Source organism: Rhopilema esculentum, chromosome 10 (genome assembly GCF_057945365.1).
Source record: "Rhopilema esculentum isolate cy_ngs chromosome 10, ASM5794536v1, whole genome shotgun sequence".
NCBI lineage: Eukaryota > Metazoa > Cnidaria > Scyphozoa > Rhizostomeae > Rhizostomatidae > Rhopilema > Rhopilema esculentum.
The window spans coordinates 6,550,087-6,563,816 of NC_142824.1; the positions used below are offsets into that span (position 1 = coordinate 6,550,087).

Below are 13,730 nucleotides of genomic sequence, written 5' to 3' on the forward strand. Positions count from 1 at the left end.
AGCTTAGTAAGAAAAATTTGAGAAGAAAGCATTTGAAACATTACTAGACGCGGTAAGTCAGAACAGATTTTTACAGTCACATTTGATATGACACAGAGACAGTTTTCATGTGGAAATATGACGAATGTGAGGAAATTCGTTCTATTTTCAAATATGAAAGGCGATGAGGCAACGTTAAACCAAAATTCTTTCCGGGGGTAAAGTATAAAGAACTTTGGAAGTCGGCTTGGATCAAGCATTTTTTATAAAACCATTGAAAAGGCGTTTGACAAATGGAGCGAAAATTGGCCAAATTTATTAAGAAATAACGCTCCATTGGTAAGATTTGTGGGTTACCGAGGTCAGAAATAGCAAGGATTGAAGAATTAATTCAAAAAAATGAAAAATTATTTTACAAAAAGAAATGTCTTTTTAATGGCATGCTGGAGAGGTCTGGAGGAGTATAAAGAAGTCCATTGTAAGGTGACCCTGTTATTTTCGTTTTAAGAATAGTGCTTAAGAACATAACAGTAAAAAACAACTTCGAGATGCTAAGATTAAATAAAAAAGCATTATTCCATTTTGTGGTTTTCGTTACAGCCATATTCTTCCGCACCCCTTTATTGGAAGACTGGCGAAAAACGATCGAGATAGTCTAATATGAAATAGTAAAAATGTAGTTGCAATAGAATAAGCTCTTTTGCTTACTTGGTGAGGAGTGAAGCTCTTGACATGGGCCACGAGCTGGTCTCTTAGTTCGGAACTTATCTGAAAAATAACAAAGATTATGTAACTTGGTTTTTTAAATTTTACTCAGAACCACTACAAATACAAAGATAGAGTTAATGACATTTAAGATCAGATAAAGTTAGAACTTAATAACCTTGTCGTTGCATGTGCCTAAGAAAAACAACAGATCAAACTAAAGGTGTCGTAGAACATAAAATCTGAAGAATTTGGCAGAAGGGGCTGGGGACGTTGGCAAAGGATGTTGGTAGCGGGAAGTTGGTAGGAGGACGTTGGTAGGGGCAGGGAGACTTGGGCAGGGGCAGAAAAACTTGGGCAGGGGGACGTAGGCAGGGGGACATAGGCAGGGGGATGAGCTATAGCTAATACGGCAGAAAATTTCCCTTGTTCGTCACCGCAATAAGAATTGTATGAAAGACCACACTGCATACCTCAAATACACTTTCTAGTTGTCTCGGTGGTAATTGAAGAAGTATTGGAAATGACTGTGGTTTTGTCATCTAGATCGCAAAAATAAAAAAATTACATAAGAAATTTGATATTGAATTAGTGTCTACGCCGAAATATGGTAAAAGACGATACGTCCTGAAATGATAAAAGTAAACTTAATTAAAGTTTGATAAACCTGAAATATAGCAATGACTTAATATAGATGCTACAACTACGGCCAACTAAGATTCACCAATCCCCAAGCCGCTTCCTTTTATAATAGAACCCTGTTGCTAGTTGGGAAAATATACGATTCAGGTAAATATGGTAGCTGAACTTAATCACCCTGCATATTTAGGGCTATGGCCTCTGTTTCGCCAAGCGGCGGAAGATGATCCCCTTAGCCTCATTTCAAGTACTCACTAACACGGATACGAAATCGGGTCAAGACGTTTGAAGTTTCGTGTGCCCAGTTGCTCCCAATGTAACGATGGGACCACTCCGTAATCAAAAGGTCTTCCAAAATTTATCTGTTGCAGTGCTAAAGAGGTCTGTGTGGTTTCTGTAAAGATCCCACAGATTTTATCATCAATTCGAAAACAGAAGTTAATTGAAAAACAATGTGAGTTAGGAACGGCCGACATTGATAAGTTGGGAAACCAGAGTTGTAATTCGTTTGTTAATTCAATAAGATAAATGACGGTATTTAACAGATCTTTTGATAATTATTTTCATGACAACTTCAGTTAATCTGGGTATATTCTATGAAGCCTAGTCCACGACGATAAAATAATATTCCATGATGATTGCGAAGTTGATAAAAACGGGAGCATTATAGGATAAACGTAAAATGAATAGTCCTCTTAAGAAAGCAGTTGTAAATCTTAAGTACGTAGGGATATTTTACCTTTCGGGATGTTCAGCTAATAGAGATTTTGCTTCAAGTAAAAGCTATGTTAGGTTTGTATAGAAAAATATTGCATTTTTGAGAAGAATATTTCTCAAATCCGATCTGTTGTCAGCTATAACCTGGAATGTCGTTTAATTAGGGCAGTTGCAATTTAAAACAAATAACAGTATCTGGACGTCTGACATTGACAGAACTGCTTTTTATTTCATGATTCCTAAGATGATGGTTATTCAAAAGTACAGCACAAAAGCACAACGGCGACTCAAGCAGCCATCAGTCTATGACGCCAACCAATATACCCTTGCCCCCACAATCATCATAATTAGAAAGAAAGTATCAACCAAAAGGAAGTGTGGCATCAATCACGAGACAAAAGAGACCAAAAGGTTTCCTACTGAACTTAATACTTTTCCTTGTTCCGCATAGCCAGTATCTTATTCGACTAAAAATCAAACTAAAACAAAACGAGCCAAAAGGAAAAAGCGACACAATTTTGACCCTAGGCGTACAATCTGCTACATCTCGTCCAACCAAACAACGGTCGAAATGAAATGTGATCCTGTAGAACGAAATTTGAGACCTGCTTGTGGGATAACATGAATTTCGCTGAGCTAACAAACCTATCTAGCAAGAATCAACCAAAGTCCATTTGCTGTGTACACAACCTTGTGTCAATATTTAGCATTGAGAAAGAGCTGCAAATCTTGGAAGAACGTGATATATAATGAAAATTAGGCAGCTGTGTGCTAAAAGATACAAAACGACTCAAGAAGACAACTGAAATACGAGTAAGATTGAAGTGAATTAGAATTGAAGCCAGCAATCCGATATCAGAAATACTTCACTGTTAAAAGCTAATGGTTCTCTCCTTATTACGGCACTGGAAACACACAGATCATAAAATTAGAGAAACGGCTTCAGATAATCTTCAACTCGAATCCTTCTCCGGTGCCACAAATCCGTGAAGTTTTCCTTACATAATTTCCCTTCCACAGGCACGTAGGCCAACAACACTGCTTTTATTACTCGTTACCATCACATTCTAATTATTGCTACAAATGAACTGTTTATTGCTACCAGGGTTTTGACCTATGGACACAATAGCATTATTGCCTGAGTGTGCCTATGACAAAACAGTTGAGTAGCTTCAATGACAACAGACGAACCCTGAACATATGGAAGCTAGGACGTATTCAGTAGGCGAACTGTACCAAGACATGGACATTTATCTAAGAATTAAATTTCAACTATGAAGACTAGTATTGTGTTTACAATAAAAAAACATAGATTTCGTTAACATTGTTATAAGCTAACATCTGTATCAAAACAAACAAAACTGGTGCCATTTTAATCATACTCTACTTCTTTTAAGGCCAGTTTCAGCTAAAAAAGACAGTAAAAGAGCTCTGGAAGCGTTTTTGGACCTAGGACGTGGTTCCAAATATTATCTACAATGATGAATATGTGATCAACGCTGACTGAGGTCAAGCACTAAGGAAATTCCTCACGAGAAGCATCCCAAAGATGGACATACTGGTTGCCATTCTAGTATAGTTACATTACCTGGCAACATTTGACAAATCCCTCCCAAACTTTTGGCTGCTTCCACACCTGAAAATACAGTGATCGATCAATTATCATAATAAAAGATGCAATAAATGAATTAACCATTTTAAAAGTAGAGACAGAAATAATATTTCAACATATCATAGAATGGAAGGGGTAGTGGTATTGTTTGTTTAGAAAAAAAGCAATCTGGCGCAGAGTTATCAAGAAATGAATTTGGTATTCACATCACATACACTAATAAAGAACTTTGTAGTAAACAGACTAGAAAAACAAATAGGTATTGGAAGTAAGTAAACAATTGATAAAGCGTGCTTAGAAGAATCTTGACACAAGGAGTCATCTTGTGGCTTGAAAACTATCGTATTTCACCCAGCTGATTATGAAGGCAATTGATATGGCTCATGGCAAAGGATTTAACGACCGAAAGTTGATTTCAGTACAGTTATTTAGTCAACATTGAACGAACTCACGGCATAGCGATGGAAATACGATATCTTGTATTAAAGGTCTTTCTTTGTTCAAACAGCTAACAAATGCAAATAATTAGTTTGAGCCTTTTTAGTCTTTTCGAGTTTGTTAATCATGTAAGAGTGTTATAAACCAGTTTGTCGCAATCAGCACAACTCAGAAATAAATTAAGATTCTTCACACAATAAATAATCAAGAATCAGGCTTTTTGTTGGCTTTCGTATTTTAATTTCAACGCTCTGTACTGCTATTGGTTGGTTTGATACAACTATACACAACCTGCACAAGACATGCAATTTTCGCAAGATATGAAGCTAGAAATAACTGCATGGCACTTTGGTCAGGACAGGAAAGTTAGAGCCGACTGAAGAAATTGTGGGCCAAAACAAGCCGTTAAACTCTCCATCAATAAATGAAGACAAAACGAGACAAAAATGATTTTTAACTAACTAAATTAATTTCTTTCATGATAACTTAAAAATTCAAAATTAATTTTATGGTAAGGATGTGCAATATTTAATACACCATCCCAAGTGCCTGGCTTTGGTGCATCCAATTCTGATTATCAGTGTTTAGTCATTCTGAAACAGTGAAGGCATAAATACCTGTTTGTTGATCAATTTTGCTAGGATATTCATAACAAAGCCAACCAATCTGGAGCATAGATTTAGAGATAAAATGACCTGGAAGAAGAGATAAGGGAACAATACACTAACAATCACTGGGTGATAAAATTGAAGATTTATTACAAAATCGAAAGGCAAGCATCAAAGAATAAGAAGGTGATTGTGATTGCTGACAACTTAAGAGGCTAAAGATATCTTCTTTCGACATCAATAACAAAGCTATCAAGAACAAAGTATGAGAGATAGATTCAAAATAAATTTTGTTTTGAATATTAAAAGACAGCAAAACAACAAAAAACCTATGATATCAGTGCGAGAAACGTGTTAAGAAGGCAAAACCCTAATTTTTAGACTACCATTTTAAAAATTGCAAAATGAAATCAATTTGCTGCTTTCTAAAACCACTGACAAACAAAATTTATTTGATAAAATTTTTTCTTGGTTCAAACTATGCACTTGGCTAACTATGCAGATAGGCGTATGCAGATACGCCTAAAACTTGTGCCATCTGTTTATTTTCTAACAACAGGAACGACACAAGAAAAGACAAAAGTGAAAATTCTGGAACATTTTTGGCCCCTCTGAAAAAGTGCATGAAACGGGGCATTCGGAAAAGTCTGTCCAACACTTTAACAAAGTATTGTTGATGCATGCAATACAGGCTAGGCGCCGATTGGATCATGAAATGACGTTATAGGGAGGGAATTTAAACAAATGTTATATATAAAGCGACTTAGAGCATCAGGGTTAGATCTTGTATATACCTCTTAAGAATAGACATGTTTAATGTGACCCACATCATAGTAAATAGTGCTATTAAGGAATCTAACTTGCAAAGTTCTTTTATCACAGGACATTCTTTGCTTTGAAAAAATATCCACCATATTCATATCAATGATAAATGTTGACTCAAAGGCAGGATATAACGGGTATTAAATAATATCCGAATTGACTGAAAAATGGCGGTTATCTTTAATACCCGCATGATTAATAATGCTTCGACAGCATGGAAACGAGGATCCGAAACCATCAAATTTTTGTGTCATTTGCTCCGTAGGCGTCGGAGACTATTAACACCGTGTTACTTTATAGTTGTGGGCTTGAGAGGGGAACAAAGGTCCCTAAAGTTGTTCATATCTTCCCTTCGAAAGTTTTTTTGATCCTACCAGTAGGCGATTTGCAATTATTTGACCACTTGTTCGACAAGTAGAACAAGCTAAAAGAGAGATTTGCCCTGCAACTTTAATTAAATCTTTTTCATCCTGGTGACGCATACACTGTTTTAAAAGTTTTACGCCAAAAAAGCAAACTAAGCAAAATTGATTTATGCTAACCAGTCCTTAAAATCTCAATGCAGGAGGTTTGAAGATACGAAATAAATTTTTGCACATGCGCAGTAAAAATATCCTTAAACCTTCCCTCGGCGTGGCTGGAAAGGCTGTTTTTGCTGGCATGAATTTAAGGAAACTATTTTAGGAAAAATTTTACTGTCTTCAAAACAGCGTTTCCTTAGCTGATCTAAAATTATTAATAAAACGCTTACTGTTCTCATGAACAAAGTTGGCAGCGGTGATTGTTCCATCAGCTGTTGCAACACGACTGCGAGCACCTCTTGCGTGTAAATCTTCTTCTCAGCGAAACATAAATTTATTGCTAAAAATCAAAAAAGTGTTTAACGCCAAAGAATTACAAAAATGATAGAAACATAACAATAAGAACAACAGCAACAACGGCATCAATTACAACAACAGCAACAACAGCAACAACAACAACATAAAAGTAACCATAACCTCAAACGTATATTACCACACCACTGGTGTTCAACGATCAATAATAAAGTACACATCATACTACCTCTAATAAAACACAAAACAAAACATAATTCAAAGTATTTGAGGAATCAGATGAAGCGTTAATTAAAGGAAGACTGATAACAAAATTTATAACAATAATTCACAAAATTTATAACAATATATAGCAGGAGGTGCTTAAAATAAAATTGAAAAAATTGTATATCAGATATTGGGAAGATTTTTTAAATGATCAGATGCTTACCATAAAGTTTTATAATTAAATAATATTTATATTTAGATAATTTAGTTAATAATAACTAAAAACATCATTGTTGAGACTTTGCTTCAATTCTACCGTGGAGCGGGGAAGCAGTTGTTTGGCAGTTATTTGAGACTAGGAAATTCGTAGAGGAAATACACTGTATTGAGATATGGAAACAATAAAACAGGCTTTGAGCTTTTGGTACATTGGAATTAAGGTTGCCAAATATTTTGTCACAGAACAATGATTATTTGTCATATTAACCTCGAGCAATATTACCAATTTATATACGGTAATGTGAAATAGCATCAGAATAGGAGAATAGGATAGGATACATCAGAATAAGAAAATTTAATTCTTGAAGAATGGGGAAAGATTAGGAAGGGTAGGGGTGGCTAAAAACTGGATGGCCAAATCAGTAATTTTTTATTATTGTTAAATAGAAAACTATTGAAAAGTATATGGAAATAAGCATTAGCGCAAACAAAATCAGGTCATTATAAAGGCTACAACTGAAAAAGTTCAAAATTTTGAAATAAGATCTATTGCGTAAAAAAATAATGATAGTCGATAATGAATTGATGAGGGGTTATATAATTCATATTTCTTTATAGATTGCAGTATAAACTTGCACTTTTCTTCATGCACCCATCTACCAAAGGGGGAAGCCAGAGGGCAGGACAGGAGGTGAGGGGATGAATGGTTCCTACACTTTTCAGCAAAAAATCAGGGGTAAGAAATGTATGGATAAAAAGTTACTAGTTGTTGTCAGTTATTGTCAGTTACCATGATAAACAGAACTTTGAATTCATTCAATCAAAGTGGTTGAAAATTGTTTGCAGCGATTGGCAGTTTTGAGAAAATGGGCCCAACTGTTGACAAAGGACGAGTTCAGTCATGCAGGTCTGATCAAGTCGAGGCTTCTTGTTTCAACCTCATCTAATAAAGGTTCCAACAGGGTTTAGTGAGATTCAACTATCTTTTTGATGGGGATTTCAAAGGATTTTAAACTAGATGAAACATGTCTGTCACTGTGCAAGCAATTCGATCTTGCGGTTGAAGCTAAATTTGGAATAGACTGAAAAGCTCTTCAAAACGCTTTCATTATTACTCGTATTTGATTTCGCACACTTCTGATTGAAAAGATTTTTATCCACGGTAAATATGATAGGGTGATAAACTAGCCCTCGGATTTTGTCACTTTCTCCCTCTGTGCAATGAATGAATACAGTAGACTTCGTTTATAGTCACTCCGTTAAAGTCGCCCTGCTGGTTACAGGCAAATAACACTGTATACAAAATACGCGAATCCATCCCGCTTACATTCACAGTGAAGATAAGCGAAGTCTACAGTAATAAGAGGCTAATCACACAGAAACCTGCCCAGAATGCAGCTACAATCCTGTATTGTGCACCTAAAATACTTTTGGGAAAGCAGTGGTTTACTGAGCAAGATCGCTGTAAAGTTTCAACATTTAGATCCTTATAGATAAGCTACTAAGCCAACTGCAGTCATACCGATCACAAAATCTGATTTTACAAACAAAAAGCCAAAATTGTTGGATTACATCGTTATACCCAAACTAAAGATGATGTGTAATATGAAAGAATATATGCCGATGTCAGAACTAAATTCCGGGTCAGTAGAAGCTAAAAAGGGATCCAAGAAATAGAGAAGGGGGAAATGCTTCCTTCTCCTTCTTTGGGAATTTCAGCTGTTTTTTGATATTGCATTTCATCTTATTCTAAGCATAAATTTGTATGCAAGCTCCATCGAGAAAAACGACTGTGTATTCGGAAACTTTTAACTTGGATAAACAATGTCACATAATTTAACCCCCACTAAACCATCCATGCTCCATGATATTTGGTTGAAGATATCTTGACAGAGGACGACAGCTCAATGAAAACGAAGAAAGAATAAGCACATATTTTTCCTACTGCAACGTTGAGTGCCTAAAGTGAAGGGCCAACACCAGATCGATATATTGGCCTTACAAATGTTGAGAGTGATGTCGCCTGAACAGACAAGAAAATAAAGCACTGCTTCCTTTAAAAGACACGAGATTTCTTAATACTGTAGCGGGGTTACAGCTGTAGTGGGTAGATCTCTCCCACAATTGAATCATTTCCTATTCTGAGTCAAAAGCATTTTTCTTGCTTCTTCCTTATGAACCTTGAAAGTCCCTTAGTCACGAATTCCTTTATGAAGTTTGCTTCCTCAGCAGAAAAAGCACTTGTGCTCGTGGAAAGTTTCTTTTATACTACATTGTATGATTGAATGAAAAACTCCTTGTTAGCATCACAGAGGGAGGGGAGGGAGTTCGTTCAAACTGAATATTCCCCTTTGGCTACACGCACGTTTTTTGGATTGTTTTGGTTTTGAAAAAATGGTAGAGAAAAATTGAAAAGAATGGTTCAAAATGAAACTAGTTGCATTGGTTTATAATAAAGTACGGGGCTCCATTTCCTTATCTAAATTATTTTGAAAACGCAACTTTCGGGCTTTGAACGCAGATTCCCAAAACAGAAGCAATGGTTTATCACACGCGTTTGAGTGCAGGCAAAGGCCCCATAGTCAAAGGGCAGGCTCTGGGTGTTGCGCTAATCCTCTTTGCGGTTCTCTGGGAAAGTTTTCAGGATAGAGGTTCATTAGCAAATAACATAGGCCCATCGTGACAGAAGTTTCTGCGGCTAATAGCTCTAACGGATACAAATCAAAGGCACCTCAGACCCCTAACCTCTCCAAACCGCGAGCCTGTAAAATTGACACCTATCGGATAGACAAAATTGCTTCTTCACACATTATCCAGAAACAAAAAGAGAAGGAGAACATTCCAGTAATCTTTGAATAATCCTCAAAAGCAAATCAATCAATAACTACGTCACAGACTTAGGTGAAAAACCAGCACATTCTTTGTCCATACAAACCAAAGCAAAGTTAAAAGTGCCACTGCATACTAGCAGTGATCTACGAACGAAAATGTTTTTCATAAAAACAAGCAACGTTCTAATAACTTGATATTTTCAAAAAATACGAAACATAATCGTTTCACAACATATCCGATGGATAACTTGACTAATGTAGAGTGAAATATGATCGTCCAAGAAGAAGTCGAAAGTCGAGAGGAAACTTCATATAGTCGTATACGATCTTCCAATAGTTGGGGAGACATTTACTCCATTGGACAAAATGGAAAGATGAATGAATGAATTTTCACTTCCCAACGCTATCTCGTGTATGTTATTACCACTTTTACACGGCTTCTTATTAACACTTTTACACGGACGGATTCGCCGCGGTTTAAGTTGAAAGAAGAGCCATGGCACAAATTTACGGAATGCAGAGTGCCAAATGGTCAACTGAATCTCGTTAAAATGGTCACAACCAATCCTCAAATGGGTCTCGTAGTCTTCTTTTTTAAATGAGACGAAAACTCTTCTTATTGTACATTGTCGAGTTACTTGGCAGGTGTCCGTTATTGAAAGATGTCCGTTGCTGGGAGGTGTCCGTTGCTGGAAGGTGTCCGTCCATTATTAGGAGGTGCAGTATGAGCAGAGAATAAGGCTCACTTAACCTTCATACTAATAGAGTTTCGTATTACTCTAGTAGTGTGTTGGCCATTGGAGAATATAACCTATGGTTAACTCTTTTTTAACCCCTCCGCTTCCTTCTCTTAACAGGCTAATGGGGGTCTTACATTTACAAAACAAAGGCAATAAAAGGAATACTTTTCAAACAGATCAAGATGCAGATAGCTTGTTCTTTTGTATTAATATGGCATTGATTTAGTATTTACGACGTTCGCATTTATAAGTATATAAGCAATTCATTCAAATATGATTTATGGTATCATGTACAATGAACAGTTGCATGTGTCAAAAAACACGGTTCACCGTTAATTATATATGACTTAATAAACCTTCCATTATTACTTTAACCAAATCAATAAAGCCTTACTATTCCATGCATATTCGGGCATGGGTTCTCGTAGGTCAAAGCTAGTTAAGCTGGCATAACTCTCCGGAATGCTGAAACGATTCCCAAGATTAAAGGTGACACAATAAGTTGGATCTTCTTACAACTGGCGATGCTATCATCCCTAGGCGAATTAAGTGACGTTTGCGAGGAAGAAAGATGGATCTGCGATTGTTATTTCATACTTCACAAACGTTGCTGACGAATCTAAGTTAACCTTAGGTGATATCACAGCCTTTCATCGCAGCTCAGGCAGAAGGGTTTCTTGCTTAAGATATCGAAAGAAATGACATTAAGATAAGACAGGGGAATACTAAACAATTGGCCTCAAATCAAAGGGAACTTCTATCTAACCCAAGCATATTATTGTGATGTTTATCAAGTATATTATTTAATTGTTCACCACTTCCTTAACTGCAGTCACGAGCAACCAGAAGGTTGAAATCAGATAGGGAAGCATTGAACCCATAACATACTTTATTGACAGTTCGGAATGGCTTTCAACTTCACCAAAAAACCAAATCACTCTTTCCACTCTCTATCAGTGAAGCAGGTAGTAAAGCATATGAATAAACCTAAGCCAAAAATTTGCATTCGCAAGCTTAGAAACTGATACATTACTAATCGCAAAGGGAAACCAGAGATGGGCTTAATAACGGTATAGACAGGGAGCACGAAGACAAATAAATCAAGAAAAAGGGCATCCACATGAATCAGCAAGGATTAGAGCAAGCCAAAACGAGTAAGCTTCATCTTCTATTCTTAACAAGCTAGCGTGTCACATGCAATAACCACAGCAGCCAGAGCACGACCTTGCAGGCCAAGCAGTTTACTTGTACGCCATCCTGAATAAAGAGCGATCAGTCCAGACAGGCTAGAGCCGCCTCAGTTCAGAGAACTAGTCTGGCAAAATTACTTCCTCCGGTCTAGTGACATTTCTTCGTTACAATGATTTGAAACAGTTCCTTTTTCACAGGAGCATGGCCTGATTCTGTCATAAAAAGCCCTACATACTAAGCCTGATTGGGAGTAGCAACTTAGAACAATCCTGTTTTATACACCAAATAGAGTGTACAGCTCCGCCTATACGGTATCGAGCACTACATGACAAACCGGTTAACAGTATGAAACCCTTCATATAAGAAACTGCCGGAGCTGATCGATATATTTTTCCTTCTCGAAAAATAACAAAAAAACCTTAGCAATATGGTTTATTTTTGTCTGTGTTACAATCCAGTATCCGAGGATAGGGTTTAGGACACAGAAAGGCTTGGCTTAAAAGGAGCGTCCTGGTACATATGTGACCACATCTCGTGATTCCCATGCCTGGCTTTAAGTGATAGACAGCTAGCGACTCCCCTAACTCTAAGTCAAAGTTTGGTCAGTCAATGTTGCATGTCTCCAACAGTTGCTAGCTCAACCTAATCATGATAATCGAATTAATTCTTACAGCCAACTGCCAACTGTAAAAGATGCTCGTAAAGCATTTTCAGAAATTATAGTTTATTGTTGAAATAATTGTGAAATTCAAGGTGACCTTACCTTTCATGACTGCTTTTATGTCACATTCAATTCCGTGTAGTGCTACCAACAGTTCTGAGGGTGTTAGCGGGCTTGACACGGTCGCTGACTCGGCTAAAATATAACGAGACATCAATTTTATTGAAGAACGACTCCTTTTTGAATTGCCGTTTACAGCATACGAAGTTATCCTCCAAGATATATTTACGCGTCAGTAGCGTTTGTTTGCATGCGCAAAAACTGTTTACAGTTATGTAAAGTCCAATTATCTACAAAATACTGTTAAATGAGATGAAGATATTTCAAAGAATTCACATAAGTTCATACTTTGAATTTAATATTTCAATAGGAGGTCTTCACTAAGGGCCTGTTTATATGAGCAACTCTATCCCACCTCTCAACCCATAACCTGGCAGGTGGGACGAAGTCATCGAATGTTTACATGCAGATTCTACCCCCACCTTCTAGCAGTATATGGAGATTATCAGCTCACCTTCCAGCCTGTGAACTGCCAGGTAGGAATTTGATCGCGTTTATATGAAACTTTTATCCAACTTTCCAGCTTCATCCCACCTTCCAGCTTCATCCCACCTTCCAGTGTTATATGGAAGAATTCATTCTACCTCAGATCTCACCTCCCATGCAGTGGGATCTCACTTAACCGGACTGGTTTGTTTTCCATATAAACGCAAAACAAAAAACACAACGGATTCTATAGAAGAGTGGGATCTCACCTCTCAGCTCACAGCCTGGAAGGTGGGATGATTTTCTCCATATAAACAGGCCCTAAAAGGTATTGACTCTCAAGCACTCGACGAGGGGAGATGTGAAAAACTGAAATCTTTCACAGTGATGTCACTTTGCAGCTGATCATGGCTATTATTGTTTACACAGCAGACAACTACTGCCTTCGTCTATAGGCATTGTATCTTGTATCAAGGAATTGCAATTAACAAGCCTATTTCTGAACCTTCATTTCTAAAACACAAAACTTCATAAATGTATGTATTTGATCTTTCGTCAAATCACATTGATATTGCAAAACCTATCAGCTTTGAAAATAGGTTCCCGGAGATTACATTAATAAATCAATACAAATAAATTAATACAAATTGCTGATTGAAGAGTCAATGTTTTGATATCAAATTTCTCTAATATTATAGATAGTCTTTATATTTGGCCAGTAGAGGCATATCTTTAACATTAGCAGCGGTATGATTGGTGCTCCACAAAGTCTGGCTATGGGGCCTTTTCTTCTCATTTCAAATACAAAGCACATGTAGCAGAAAAATGTTATCTAGTACCTTAAAATGTAACCTTGAAATATTACCTAATGGTTTGAATTGGCTAAACGGATTTGAATTGAATTGACAATACAATCCCTTGCGTCAGTTTCCAAGGACAAACGAAGCAATCCTTCTCTCCCGTTTGAAAAAAGGTTTTATCA

General features: G+C 36.8%; 1 protein-coding gene across 3 annotated transcripts in view; it reads right to left on the reverse strand.

Moving 5' to 3' along the window:
- The window catches only part of LOC135691052 (symplekin), a 41,871-nt gene that overhangs the window by 1,582 nt on the left and 26,559 nt on the right, over positions 1 to 13,730 (reverse strand). For all 3 annotated transcript variants that reach the window (XM_089110955.1, XM_089110954.1, XM_065208798.2), the window contains exons 34-39: positions 12,305 to 12,397; positions 6,272 to 6,381; positions 4,708 to 4,785; positions 3,629 to 3,676; positions 1,158 to 1,226; positions 688 to 747 (exon numbers count right to left, since the gene is read on the reverse strand). In XM_089110955.1, the coding sequence (XP_088967081.1) occupies positions 688 to 747; positions 1,158 to 1,226; positions 3,629 to 3,676; positions 4,708 to 4,785; positions 6,272 to 6,381; positions 12,305 to 12,397 (458 nt within the window). The remainder of the gene's footprint in view (positions 1 to 687; positions 748 to 1,157; positions 1,227 to 3,628; positions 3,677 to 4,707; positions 4,786 to 6,271; positions 6,382 to 12,304; positions 12,398 to 13,730) is intronic.